General features: G+C 32.0%; 1 protein-coding gene across 2 annotated transcripts in view; it reads left to right on the top strand.

Moving 5' to 3' along the window:
- Positions 1–15,336, top strand: part of LOC101891295 (putative inorganic phosphate cotransporter) — a 53,228-nt gene that overhangs the window by 35,732 nt on the left and 2,160 nt on the right. The window contains exons 1-4 of one of the 2 annotated variants that reach the window (XM_005185416.4): positions 7,194–8,035; positions 13,905–14,083; positions 14,703–14,792; positions 14,861–15,334. In XM_005185416.4, the coding sequence (XP_005185473.1) occupies positions 7,912–8,035; positions 13,905–14,083; positions 14,703–14,792; positions 14,861–15,334 (867 nt within the window). In that variant the 5' untranslated portion in view covers positions 7,194–7,911. Of the gene's footprint in view, positions 1–7,193; positions 8,036–13,904; positions 14,084–14,702; positions 14,793–14,860; positions 15,335–15,336 lie in introns of those variants that run through there. The other variant, XM_059126130.1, reaches the window with a different exon arrangement.

The following is a 15,336-nucleotide window of genomic DNA, read 5'->3' as shown; positions in this document are numbered from 1 at the left end:
GGGGTTAAAGTAATAAAAATGTGTTAATAGTCATTTAATGTCGATGTAGGGGCTAAGATTTGTCACATCTCACGTTTCCAGGGGATGCGTTTACACGGTAGGATGATTTGAGAATTTGAAGAGGAAAGTTTTTTTCTGTAAGAAAATGTAATACACTTTTAGGAGGTTAACTCAATTTCTGTTAAAAATCAAAATCAAGGGATCGTCTTTTAGAAGACCAAGAGTGTCTTCCATTTGTGGGACTTTGTAAAAGTATAATTTTTTTATTTTTTAATTATTGGTTTCTAGAACGTGTAAACAATGCCTGCTTATCCCAGTAGGAAATGAATAAGACAATTAGTATTTGGAAGTAATAAAAAATGTTCATGATTTTTCAAGAAACGATTCAATAAAATTAGATAATAATGAAATTATATAAATAAATCTAACATAAAAAAGTAAAAAAGCAGCAAGTTCGGCCGGGCCGAACTTTTAATACCCTCCAACATTTGGAGCAAATTTGGAAATTTTCAAAAAAAAAAAACAATAACAATTCTATTAAAATCTTAAAAATACCGAATATAGCCGTTATATTGGAGTCTATACGAACTGTTAAAATACCGAATATTAAAATACCGTACTTAAAACTGTTAAAATACCGAATATAGGGAGCTACTGATATATGGGGCCTATACAAAGACCTGGCCCTGCATAGACAATTTTCTGTCATAGACTGTAGTTCCCATTAGGAACTCTAAATACGTAATTTGAAACAGCTCCGGTGAATAATGTCGTTAAAATCATTAAAATACCGGATATTGGGAGGTACCGTTATATGGATGCTATACGAAGTCGTAGGCCTGCATACGTAATTTTTTGTCATAGGCTGCAGTACTCATTACGAATTCTAAATACGAAATTTGTAACAATTTCGGTGAATAATGTCCTTAAAATCGTAAAAATATCGAATATCGGTGGTTATCGTAGTATGTGGGCTATAGGTTATCGTGGACCTTTTACCTTGGCATTTATCCTCCAGGGCGTAAAGTGCTTAAAAATAACTTCTAGGGTGGATATTTAGATAACTCCATTAAAAAAATGTGGCTAAAATCATCAAAATACCGAATATAGGAGGTACCGTTATATGGGGGATAAACGATCTATATATCCCTATTTGACACATTACAAAGCGTCGTAATTCTGTAATTAACTTCTAGTTTTTTTTTTCGTTAAATAAATTTTCATGTTTGATCCATTTGCTACGGAACTGTTCCTTGTTGTGTAGTCCTCGAATGACATTTTATTTTAAGTCAGTATTTAAGAATCAAAATCCTAGCATAACATGTTCCTTATTTAGGAAGACGAATTTTATCGTTTTCTTGGGCTTAAACACTTTCGCATGAAAGTGAAATGTCGAAAAAAAAGAAATAGGCAACATCAATAGTTGATTAATCGATCAATCGAAAGTCGACCTACATATCCCTATTTGACACATTGCAAGACGTTAGAATTTAGAAGGATGACTGTCATCGGTTTTTGTAATCCTGTATTTGAACCATCTTGCCGCAAGATAATTTCGAAAATTGTTTTATTAATTAAATCTTCATCATTGATCCATTTCCTACAGGGTTGTTTATTGCTGCTCTCAAAAGTTGACTTTACTTTACCCAACTCTCCCTCTCTCGCATGTCAATTTCAAATCATTTGCACTTGAGAATAATTGTTTTCGTATAATTTTTGCTCACCACACTATCAGCCGATATACACGTGAGTCTCACAGCTCTTCCAACCTACCCCTTGCCCCCGCCGATGACAGTCACAAAGTATTTCATCTAATAAAACGACAAGTGAATGTGTCATCTAAACTTAGAACTTGTCATTTTCAACGAAGCGAATACTAATGGCTATGGCTTTGCACATAAATTGTACAGTCCCCACGAAGTGAAAAAAAAAACGGATGGTGGTTCACACATCCCCAATAAATAAATAATAAAAAAAATACAATTAGAAATTGTTTAACGTGACTTTGTGAAAATATCAGTAAAACGTGAATGTGTGATTTTTTGCCAACAAATAAAAATTAATATAAATTTTTTTTGCGGGCAGTTTTTTATCACGAATGATTTTGCAAAAATTTTTTGCTGAAAAAAAAACACACACACACATGTTTTTGCTCACCACTAAATTTAGACTTTGTATTAACGATTTTTGAGTTGTTTAGATCTTAGATAACTTCCTGTCGTCATAGAAAATTTATTTATTGTTGCTGGAAATTAAAAAATGGGATTGGTTTTTAATCACGAGAGTTGTTTTTTTGTTGATAGGAATCTTGACGTTTGTGGGGTTGATAGATAGGTGGTCGAAATTACGGATAGATGGTCGAAATTGTGATTTTTTGTAATCTCAAAAGCCATTTAAGAAATTTGGAATAACTTTTAAAAATAAACCTTATTATTGTTTTCTTTAAAATCCTAAATCGCCGTAGAGACATAAAAATAATCCAGTGCATTTCAATTGTCAATTCCATTGTGTTTACGTCAAATGAAATCCAGTAAATTTGAGAGTCGATTTCATTTGACGTATACGCTGGGGAATTGACAGTTGAAATCCACTAGATTTAGTAAGTGTAAACATACTTTAAATGTCATTTGCAAAAGAAAAAAAACACAATTTAGATTTGTTTTTGTCTTACTCACTCATCCATGTGTGCCAAAAAATGTCTGAAAAATCAACCCCGACAATATTTTCTGTTACAATATTTTCCATAAATCCTGTGGCATCTTTTGACCTTTTCTTCCATTTTTCAATCACCTCTACATCTCTTACCAGCCACAGAAAATATCTATTTTTTTTTTTTTTTTTGAGCCATAATGTATTTCTGAATATATAAATAGCGCCGGCCCACAATCAACCACCGCCATCATCACAGCTACAAATGCAATGTAAAATTTTGATAAAAAAATAACAACAGCAACAAAAATGACAACATATAAATCTTCAAAAACAGCATAACATTTCGCAATAGTCAATGTCAGATTATGATGCCGGTAAAATATTGAAAATATATACAACGGAATAAAATTATTTCCGCTTTTTTATTTTTGTATTGGATACTAGGGTGGAGATCGGATGATGAAAATTCAGATTATTTATCTTTAGGATTTTTTTCTGTGAGAACTTCCAAGACCTTCCTACAGAAGATCGGTGATCTTCCCATAGAGAAAGAAATATCTTCCTATAGAAGATGAGAGATCTTCATAAAGAAGGAAAGAGGTCTTTATTTAGATGATCAGTGATCTTCTTTTATAAAAACAGGAATCTTTCTTTAGAATATCCGCCATCTTCCATTTGGCGATCTGAGATCTCTGAATACGATTAACGTAACATATACGCTATGGAATTCACATTTAAAAATGAGTGGATTTAGTAGTCCCTATTTTTATGGTAGAAGAATACAGGTAGTTGCATCAACGTTTGGGAACATTGATATGTCAAACTTTTTAAAATATTTGTCAAAAATTATTAGATTTTTATATGTTTTTTTTAGACGACACAAATCGGACGTTGTTATGATACGCATTTTTCAAACATTTTTACAAATTTCAATAAATTTTCAGACAAAATTTTCAATTCCAAAATTGGTTTGACAGTTCATTGTCCCAGCAGTTAGGTCGATGCGACTTCCTTTCTTCTTCCACCATGACGTAACGTATACGCCATGGAATTGACATTTAAAAACGAGTGGATTTATTAGTCTAAACATGCTCTAAGATTCCCTAACATCAATTTATCAATCATTTGTAATTTATCAATCGATAACATGCTCATGTTTGAAAGCTTTTGGCAACTGCAGACGAGAAAATAAAAAAATAGTTTTTTTCCCCAAAAATAGGGTTGCGATTAAAAATACAGGCAATTACTATTATATATTTCCTCTATTATATAATTTAATTAATTACCCTATAATATATCGGTTGAATTCTCTACCCACTAAGATTAGGGTAGACTAGATCAATAAAAAGAATTCCCTGGCATGAGTCATTGGTCCTAAAATATTGGCATGATTTAATGGCCATAGATCAATGAATGAATTGCAGTATTTTTTTTTAATTTCCCATGAATGATCAATGTGATCAATAAACAATAACAACAACAACATTAGTAGCAGCAGTAACAATATGACGTTTACTACAGATCACAAGGTATAGACGGTATACCATGTAGACATGAATGAATAACATGAACAGATCTCTTGGCAGGTTACTCGAGATAACATATGATTATTGGTAGTGTAAATATAATTGAGATAACAGGAGGGGAAGCAAACCATGGGATATTGAGATGATGAGATGATGAAATAGGTTATAGTCCATGTGGAAATTGTTGGAATTATTCTTGGTAGAAGGAGGTCCCAAACATTGTAGAAAAAAAATTGTTGGTAATTCGACAATTTTTTTTTTATAAATTTGAAATTTTTTCTCTTCGAAGAAATACAAAACTCTCTCTATCTCTCTCTTTTGAAAAGGAAGTAGACTGTAGTAAAATAAAATGCCATTTTATATACGTTAATGCAACAATGCTAATTATTATTTTTAAGCGGAAATTATATAGCAAAAAGTGATTGAAAATTTTCCATAATTTTTGTTCGTAAATTATAATAATTATACCACATTTATTTAAATAACAATCACATCATCAGCATTATTCTTTTGTTTATTTTATTTCATTTTTTTGGTGTCCCAAAACAGACCAGCGGCCATTCAAAAAAAAAGTTTTCATTTTAGCCACATTTTTGTGCCAATTGTAGAGCAATAATCAGAGCAAAAAAGCCAAAACACAATGAGTACATCAACTACAACCAATTACCAAACGCTTCGTTCTTGTTTTATTTTATTTGTTGTTTTTCATTCTTTCATAAAACCACAAAAAGAAACAAAAACAGACCAATAAACTCATGTTAATGGACTTTCGTCTTCTTAAAGTTCACTAAAAATAAATAAAAAAAATTGTTTAGCTAAACTAAATTGGAAGACGACGAAAACGCAAGTAAATCATCTACGCAAGATCATGCAAAAAACGCATACGCGAAAGAAAAGAAAAAAGAAAACTATGTTGATCTCGTGACCGACCGGCAATTTTTTTTGGCTGGTTGGCGTTGGTGAAAAGAATGCCAATGTGATCAGGGGAAAATTTTTACTATTTGAAAATATGTAATTTTCTACGAAAAGATCAATAGATTTCCCATGAGAAAAAAAAACACACGTGTACTTTTTCGACCACAGCGAGCCCTATTTTCGCCAGAAAAGAAAAAATAAAGGTGAGAATACATAAAACGCTTCCCCGAAAAGAACAAAGGAGCGAAGGGTCAAAATCGAACTAAGTCAACCTAAAACTCCTTTGTTCCTTTACGAAGAAGTCAGCCGATGACTTAAACCGGTCAGAAAAGCTTTTATGTACTTTAACATTAACTTCTATTAGAGATAGGGATACGTAGGTCGACTTTCGATTAATCGTTTAAACGAGGCTTGTTGTCTAGTTTAGATATTGAATATGCTGTAAGACCTTTTGAGGCTATAAGACGATTTTGAGGTCATCGATTTTTTGTCAACTGCTCATTTTTCTCATAAGCTTACACATCAAAGCTTATTATTTATATTTATTAAATACTGCTCAGAAAGTCCAAATATAATTTTTTTAATCTGTTTGACATAATTTTACATCAAAAAGTCTAAAATAGATATCGATTTTAGTTGACTTTGTTTCAAACAGTTAAATTCGAATATTGATTTTTAACTTCAAAAGATCTTCTGTTCTATCCCTACGTAAGTCAACTTTTAATTTTAAAAACTCTAAAAAAAGAAATCCCCAAGTCTACATTTTTAAATTGATTTTTTAAAAGTCTAAAATCGAAATCAATTTTAGTCAACTATGGTTTGAAAAGTCAAATGCGAAACTTTGATTTTTATTTTCTTGGACCAAATTGAAGGTTCATAAAGTCGAAATATTTGCATTAAATATAAATATAAACTTCGATTTTTAACTTTAAAACATCTTCTGTTGGAAATAGGGATACGTAAGTCGACTTTCGATTAATCGTTTAATCGACTTCTGATGTTAAAAAGTCTAGGTAACAAATCGGCAAGTCGACTTTTTTTAATTGATTTTTTAAAATTCTTCGACGACTTTGGTTTGAAAAGTCAAATACGGATATTCGAGATTTATTTTCTTGGCCCAAATTGAATGTTCAAAAAGTCGAAATATTTGCTTTAAATATTACCGATAACACAACAAACATGGGACCATGTTCAGCATTGAGTAAGTATTTAACTCGTAAAAGCTTGACGCGCCCATTCTGTTTAGGCCTTAAAAGTCGATCTATATTTTCGACTAAGTCATGGCAGAAGAATACAGGTAGATGCATCAACGCGTGGGAGCATTGAAATGTCAAAAAAATTGAAATGTTTTTTAAAATATAAGTAGATTTTTATATGTTTTCTTATTCTAAGTTAGAAGGAGGCTATTATAATTCGCGTTTTTCAAAAAATTTTTGCAAATTAAAATAATTTTTCATTCAACATTATCAATTCCAAAATTGGTTTGACAGTTCATTGTCCCAGCAGCTGTGTCGACGCGACTACCTATATTCTTCTACCATGGACTAAGTTAAAAATTAGTAATTGACGATGAGCAATACTTTTCATAACCACCCATCTGATTAGATCACATCTAAACTATATGGTTTAAAGTAAATACCAATGTTTATAACAACAAAACTATGGACTCATTGTTGTCTACATACCAAAGGTATAAATGCTTGCTTGCTATTAAAAAGGGGGTGTGTGTGTGTGGAGGTATTCTAAACCGACCTTAACATTGTTGGTGTTAAATATCAGTAAACCATTTTAGCACCCTTGCCTTCCCTTTTTTATATCCCACACAACAATCACACCAACACAAAAAGCCCCCACTAGCAAAGCTTTCTCACTATATCCCCCAACTACCCCAAACTGATCCACACGAATGACAATCACCCTCTGATCAGAAGAGAAACATTTCTCTTTCACACACAGCACACCAACACAGATGCGGCGGGCATACTCGTACATGCACGTATTAGCTGGCCAACATAGACAGACAGCAGTGCAAGAAAACAAAAACAAAAATTCATTTTGAAAAAAGATAAAAGTTTGCCGTTACACTTGGCCGTGTGTCAGTTGAAAAACGGAAGGCGCGCCAAGAAGATAGAAATTTAAATACGCGAAAGACCCTTCGCCGGACTCGAACGAAAATTTGCAATATTCTAACAAAGAGAGTGAAATCATTTCCGTTGTAGAAAAAATTTACAAGAGAACTCAGCTGTATTACACAAAGAGAGAAGAGAAGCCAGTTATTACAGCCAACGTATTTGCATTTTGAAGCTCTAAGCGAACAACAATAACAACAACTAGCAAAAAAAAAGCACATAGAACAGCATTTTCGAAATTCTTGTGCCGCGCTAAACAGAGGAAAATTCACAACGCAGAATTTAGTTTTCTGAAAACCACATAACGAACAGCAGCAGCAGAAAAAAGTCAAGCAAAAGTGCTGGCATTTTTTTCACAAAATAAAAGCAAAAAATCGGAAAAAAATATTTGAAATAATTACAGAATCTAATTAAAAAGTAAAAAAACAAATCCGGAAATGAGGCAAATTTCAAAAAATTCGCGGTAGAACATGAAATGGTTTAAACGTGTGCGTAAAAAGTGTTGACAATACTTTTTGCTTCTACAACAAACAACAACAACAATAAAATTTCAAAATAACAAAAAATTCAAACGTTCCTTGCTCAAACTCATACCAAAAAAAAAAATAACAAACCCAACAAATTATCTAAGTTATTATTTATAATTAATATTAAGTGCATTAATTTATTAAACAAAATCCTCAAACAAAATGACTTTGACACGCCCGCAACCGCTGCACCACCAAAGCGAAAATCGCCAACGCAACGGTCATGTCCTTGTCTGGGATCAAAACAGTTTTAATGAAATCTTTGAGGAAACCAAACCAAAACTCGGTAATGAAAATAATTGCATTTTGATTTAATGCTTTGTTGTTGTAATTGTTTTTTTTTTCCTTTGTATAAATTTATAGCTCTTTCTTTTGCATAATTAGTTCATGTTTATATTTACACGTGCTTTACATATTTTTTTCGCTTCTTAATTCTTATCTTTTTCCTTCATTCTTATACTTTAGATTTTTGTACATTTTATTGTGCAACATTAGCGCATGTTTGCTTAAAAAGCCAAAAAAAAGTGAAAAATTGAAATCAGTGGCGTCTACTTTTAATGCCATGTGTACGTTAGAACTTATTGCAGAGTTAACCTACTTTAAGAGGATTTACTTTAAGTATAAGTAATGGATATGACAATTGTTATACAAATCCAGTGGATTAACCCATTTATATGTAAACGTAGTGTAAGGGCTAAACAGAATGGGCACGTTGAGTCATTTTTCACATTAAACAATATTGAAAAACCATCAACCGTGAAAAGACGTACAGTAAACCCATCTTCTTGTAATTGTTGTTCTATTGAGAATATTTAATGTGTAAAATGGATCAACGCGTTCATTATGCTATGGTCTTTAGACTTCTCAATTTTTATCTTCAATGGAAAAACTGGTCCTTTAATTTTGTCCAGTTCAATCAGTCACAAATCGATTTTCCATCTCGACTTTTCACACCAAAGTCGACTCATATCGATTCTAGATTTTCTGATGTGTAGTTTTGCCAATCAGATGACAAAATTGACTTTTTCTTGTTTTTTTTTTTAAATAATAAACACCCAAAATCGACTAAAATTCGTGATCTCAAAATCTAAAAAGCTCTAACATATAAAAGATTTGTACCCCATGCAAAAGTTGATCTCGACTCACAGACTTTTCAACAAGAAATGTCGAAAAAACAGTTAAACAAAAGTCGACCTACATACCCCTACTACGTAGACATTTCCTAAAGCTTCCATATCCACTGTAAAGAATTGTGGCAAATTAGATGGCGATCCTTTAAAATCAACTTCACAATAAAACAGAAGGGGAGATTCATGCTGCTATTTGTTACACGGTTGAACAGTATTCAAGTAAAGTAGTACTATATTGCAGGTTGTGGATCACAACTAGTTTTACTAGTTTTTCGGCTACAGGACGGTGTTCAAGTTCAAAATGTCACAAATAGAACTATATTGCAGATTCTGAAACACACATTTTGTGATAATAACTATATCAACTGATATTTTGTGATATTAACTATATCAAAGCCAACACTGATTTTTAGACCTTTCAACACCAAAAGGCGAAAGTCGACTTACGTATCCCTAACTTCAAGGGATAACTAGGTCGTCCGTAGCCACGGTAAGTTAAACGTTAGAATTTTGATTTTAGAGTACAAAGTTGTGATATTTCTATTAAAGGTTTTATTAGAAGAAGGATAGGAAGAGAGCTTGGGTCCCCAGGCGGCTTCTCAAAACAATTTCCAGCTTCTTCCTCGAAATTAATATTTTCATAATAAATTTGTGATGCCCCATAAAATTCAAATTTAAATGTTTTCTAAATAATGTTACACATTCTTCTAAAAAAAGTATCTCGGAATTTCACCCTCCCTCAATGCCTATGTGCCTACGCCAATGCATATGCTTTCTATGCTAAAAGAAAATTCAAAACGTAAATTCACCAATCTGATCAATCATTTTAAGGGTAATCACATTTAGAAGAAAAAAAAAACAAATAATTCAAAAATATTTATTTTATTTTAAGAAGAAAAAGCATATTTTGCAATATTTTCAAACTGAAAAAAATTTTGAACCACCATGTTGCATATAATATTAATAGGCATTTAATTCGAGTTAATATTTGATTAAACTAAAAGCAGAATAATACCATTCAATTCTTCCATGAGATGTCCTAAAACCTAGGCAATCAACCTTATTTAATAACAAATCGGCCGAAAATCTCCACGAAACAAATTAAAAACATAAATCTCTAGTGATGTATATTTCTACATCACGTGACCGTGTTTGATCAATTCTTCAAATCAAATCCTCATACTCTATGTTTATAACAATTAGTAACAAAAAAAATAAAATAAAATTCTATTTTTTCCGAAAACAAATTACTTATGTAATTGCCATGAGAGCAAAACAAATACATATTGTCGGAATTTTTGTTTATAATTAGATTGAAAATAACTGATAAGTTTTCCATTAGCCGGGGAAAAATACTACTTTATTGTCAAGTGATTTGGACGATGATGAAAATGAAACAATGATAATAATAATAAATACACAAATTCATTCATTCAAACAATAACAGTTGACGTATTACACAAAAGTCTGAAATACAAACATTAATAAAAATGAGAAAGAATGTGTTTCTGGAAATACAATTCCTTTGAAGACTAAAACACCGTTCTCTTGAATTACCTTTAAAAGAATTGCCATCTAGTTTTGAGATTATAAATAGTTTTCGGTTCTTGAGCTTTATGTAGTTTCTTCCCGAAACATTTTTTAAGGGAACAAAGCTAATGCTATATTTTGCCCAAATGTATGCTGTTCATATTAGACCATATCAGGCAACTAAACTTCGATGGAGAAGAATGACACATAGATGGCGCTCTTCATAATTTACAAAATTTGTTCTGAAAGCGTAGAGAATACCGATTTTATTAAATTTCAATCTTATCCGAACTCTGAGGACTTTTAAGAAATAATTATTAGTTGCTATAGAACTCTTCCCAAAAAGTAGTTTCCGATTTATAAAGGAAAGGTTATGTTCCGTCTAAGGTGTCAATTTTAGTCCCACATAAGTTCATGTAATTGTTTTACAATAGCTTTGAGCAACCTAAACCAAAATCTTCTATTTTGAATATTTTTCTTAATATTTATTTATTGAATATTTTTATTATTTCCCATGAAAAAAATTAATTTTTTACTTTTTATTTGGCCGATCAAACAATAGGTAAAAAAACCGCAACATCTATTCATTCATTTGCTAAGATTGCCATCTAGTTTTTAAATGTTCACTAGTTTTCAGTTATTTTACATTAAAGAGAGAGTTATTTTATACCAGCGAATTTTACCATTACCAAGTAAAGAACCAAAGCCTATAATACATTCAGCCCAAAAGTAGGCTATGTACTTACTTGTATACACCTAAACCTTGATGACACATAGATGGCGCTTTTCTTCATTTATGATTGGGCTTTGAGAGCCAAGAAAATGCTTAGTTTTTTTCTAAGAATCTATTAGACCTATCTGTGGCATCAAGCGACTTGATCCTGCTGAAAAAATGTTAGAAGGAGGATGATGACATTTTTAGAAAGAAAAGAAGATATGTTTTATGACATCGTCATCTAGTTTTCAATTGTTGACTATTTTTCCATTCCAGAACTTTATTTGTGAAGTAATTCTCTTTTTGATATTCAAAATTGGAAAACAGCAAAAAAATATTAGAAAACAGCAAATGTTGGATCCATGTCATAGCTGCAATTTCGTTTTATTTTATTTTTTGTTGCTGTTTTTTTGTGTTAGTTTTTTGCTGTAGTAACAAATTAATAGTTAATTGCATAAGTCAGCAATAAATGTGGCATTAAAACACGTGTCTGTTGGCATACTTGAAATGTTTTTTTTTTATTTTTTTGCTTCTTTGATTAAATGCAAATATTTACAGACAGCTTTTATTACAAAGACTGAAAAAAAAAAAACGAAAACAACAACACAAATTAACTGGAATTGTGGAATAGGCACATTTTTTCTACAATTTAAGTGGTGAAAATAAAAAAGCAAATATTATGGAAAATAATAATTAATTTTTATTCTATTTTAAATTGCAAAACCATCTTCTTGTAATTGTTGTTTTATCGAGAATATTTTTTGTTGTTTTATTGAAAATATTTAATGTGCAAAATGGCTCAATAAGTTCATTCTGCTATGGCCTTTAGACTTTTCGATTTTTGTCTTCAATGGAAAAACTGATCCTTTGATTTTGTTCCGTTTAATCAGTCTCAAATCGAACTTCTTTTCACACCAAAATCGACTAATATCAATTTCGATTTTAGATTTTCTGAAGTGTAGTTCTGCCAAACAGATGACATGGTTGGTATTTTTGGTTTTTTTTTTTTAATAATAAACCCCCCAAAATCGGCAAAAGTCCATGATTTCAAAATCTAAAAAGCTCTAACATATAAAAGATTTGTAGCCCAGGCAAAAGTCGATTTCGATACATTGACGTTTTAGCAACAAAATATAAGTCGAATAAACAATTAAACAAAAAACGACCTATATACCCCTACTAACCTATATTTTCTACAGCTTCCATATCCACTGTAAAGAATTGTTGTAAATTAGATGGCGATCCTTTAAAATCAACTTACCACCAAACCAGAAGCGGATAATCATCCTGCTATTTGTTACCCGTAAAAATTTGGCCAGCAAGGTTTTTGGGTATTGGAACGGTATTCAAGTAAAATAGTACCTTATTGCAGGTTGTGGATCACAACTTTTATGGTTTCAACCATGGTAGAAGAATATAGGTAGACGCATCGACGCAGCTGCTGGGACAATGAACTGTCAAACCAATTTTGGAATTGAAAATGTTGAATGAAAAATTGTTTAAACTTGTAAAAATTGTTGAAAAATCCATATCTTTACAACCCACGATTTGTGTCGTATAAGAAAACATATAAAAATCTACTTATATTTGAAAAGAAATTTAAAAATTTTTGACATATCAATGCTCCCAAGCGTTGATGCATCTACCTGTATTTTTCTACCATGGTTTCAACCAAAGAACTTAAGAATTTTTAACAACACAAGTCGAATAATCGATTAATCATAAGTCGACCTACGTATCCCTTTTGGGTAGACATTTTTTAGATCTTCTATATCCACTGAAAAAATTTGTTACAAATTATATAGCAATCCTTTAAAATCAACTTACCACCAAATCAGAAGCTGACAAACATGCTGCTGTTTGTTATTCTTCCGAATTGGTCCAGGGTGGAAATTATGAAATAAAATTGGAAAGAATATTTTTTTTTAAATTTTTATAAAATTCGAAACTGTCTTTTGTCCCAATTAAACAATAATCTCACCAATATTTATTTTCCGAGGTTTATTTTTATAATTTAAAAAAAGAAATAAATTATTAAATTTTTAACTTCTATGGTAAATTTTGGCCTACCTTTATGACTATATTATCCATTTTCCCTATTTTTAATGCAAATATATTTAATATCACCTTTCAATTATTCCTAAATATACAAAAATTGCCATAAAATTTCAATACCTGCCATTGTGTATACAAAATTAAAGAAATTATTTAGCACTTCTCTTAACCGAAAAAATGTTAATGAAATATAATTCATAAAAAAGCGCTACACACTTTTTTTAATACGGTGAAAAAAAAATTAGTATTTTTTGTTATTGTGTTTTGTTATTTTTTGTTTGCTCTTAAATAATGTGCTAAAATTCCATGAATGAAGACCAAGAAAAAAAAAAACAACACAACAGATTTGGCTGCCAGGCAACCCAAATACGCACACCAACTAAATATACTTCCTAGCTCTGTGTCCGAATAACGCTATTAAATCATAATCACATACATATCTACAACAAACATACACTTAGTCATAACGATTATCGCCAGCATGATCAGCAGTCAGCATGATGCGGGGAAGGAAATCAAAACCCATGACTTCACGTGTTGGAAATTTGTTGGTTTCTAGATAAATAAAGATAAAGTTTTCAGATTTTTTTTGTTTTAGTTTAATTTTTTTTTTTTGAGTATTTTAATTATTTTTGAATATATTAATTATTTTATTTTCCAAGTTTTTTTTTTTAATTGGTTACTAATGGTTGTCGTTTTTTTTTTTTTTTAATTTCTATTTCCAGGCCTCCTCCAAACCCGCTTCTTTGTCACATTTATGCTCTTCCTGGGCATGGCCAATGCCTATGTGATGCGAACAAACATGTCTGTGGCCATTGTGGCCATGGTCAATCATACGGCCATCAATGATGGTCATGAAGATGTCATGGATGATGAATGTCCCGATGCGAACTATACCGAAGTGGTAAGTTTTTATTAGAGAATGTTATTTTTAATTAAAAAACTAAACCGGCTGAATAAATCGCAAAAAATAAAACAGGAATGATTTCCTTTACATAGCCAATATCAGTACAAATGACTTGGATTTTGGCACATCGCACCGAATTCGGTCTAGAAGCAAGTAAATCAAATTTGGTGAAAATCGCTTCAGATATAGCTTTAGCTCCCATATATATTTTTCGTCCGATTTGGTGTTTAAGTCCCTCACATTCGTAATATGCATTCGACAACAATGATATTTGGTACCAGATATCTTATAGAGCTCGGAAATACCTTTGCAAAAATTTATCGAGATCGGCAAAGATTTGGATATAACTCCTACATATATCCTTAATCCGATTTCGGGTTTTTTGTGCAAATAATGGTCATTTGGCGGAACTCGACTCCGATACATAGTTTTTTTTAAAATAATCCTTCTCGAAGAGATTTACTCCAAATAACGTTTTTTTATTACGGGAGCTCTACTAAATATGCATAGCCGTGTAGGCTATCATATAGTCGACCCCGCCCGACTTTTGACTTTCCTTGCTGTTTTATTTATTTATTTTTTTTTTGTACTAAAAAATGATTTTCTTTTCTTCCAGGACCATGGTCAAGACGGTGAATTTGCCTGGAATTCCGCCTTGCAGGGTTACATTCTGTCCTCATTCTTCTATGGCTATGTCATAACACAGGTAATGTTAACTAAATTTTCCAAATTTATTTTTTCCACAACTAACATTTCTTTTCTCTTTTTTTCCAGATTCCATTTGGCATGTTGGCCAAAAAATATGGTGCCCTAAGATTCTTGGGCTATGGCATGTTGATCAATTCCGTCTTTGCCTTTTTGGTGCCCGTGGCAGCTCGTGAAGGTGGCGTCTGGGGTCTGTGTGTTGTCCGTTTCATTCAGGGTTTGGGTGAGGGACCAATTGTACCCTGTACCCATGCCCTGTTGGCCAAATGGATACCGCCCAATGAGCGATCACGTATGGGTGCGGCCGTCTATGCTGGTGCACAATTTGGTACAATTATATCTATGCCGCTGTCAGGTCTCTTGGCTGAGTATGGCTTCGATGGAGGCTGGCCCTCTATTTTCTATGTTTTCGGTGCTGTGGGTACCATCTGGTCGATTGCTTTCATTATTTGGGTCTATGAGGATCCCTCCTCCCATCCCAGCATCGATGAACGTGAAAAGAAATACATCAATACCTCATTGTGGGGCACCACAGAAGTTAAGGT

The sequence above is a fragment of the Musca domestica genome, unplaced genomic scaffold (genome assembly GCF_030504385.1).
Source record: "Musca domestica strain aabys unplaced genomic scaffold, Musca_domestica.polishedcontigs.V.1.1 37, whole genome shotgun sequence".
NCBI lineage: Eukaryota > Metazoa > Arthropoda > Insecta > Diptera > Muscidae > Musca > Musca domestica.
The sequence above is the reverse complement of the archived record's forward strand: the minus strand, read 5'-3'. Positions and strand labels throughout refer to the sequence as shown.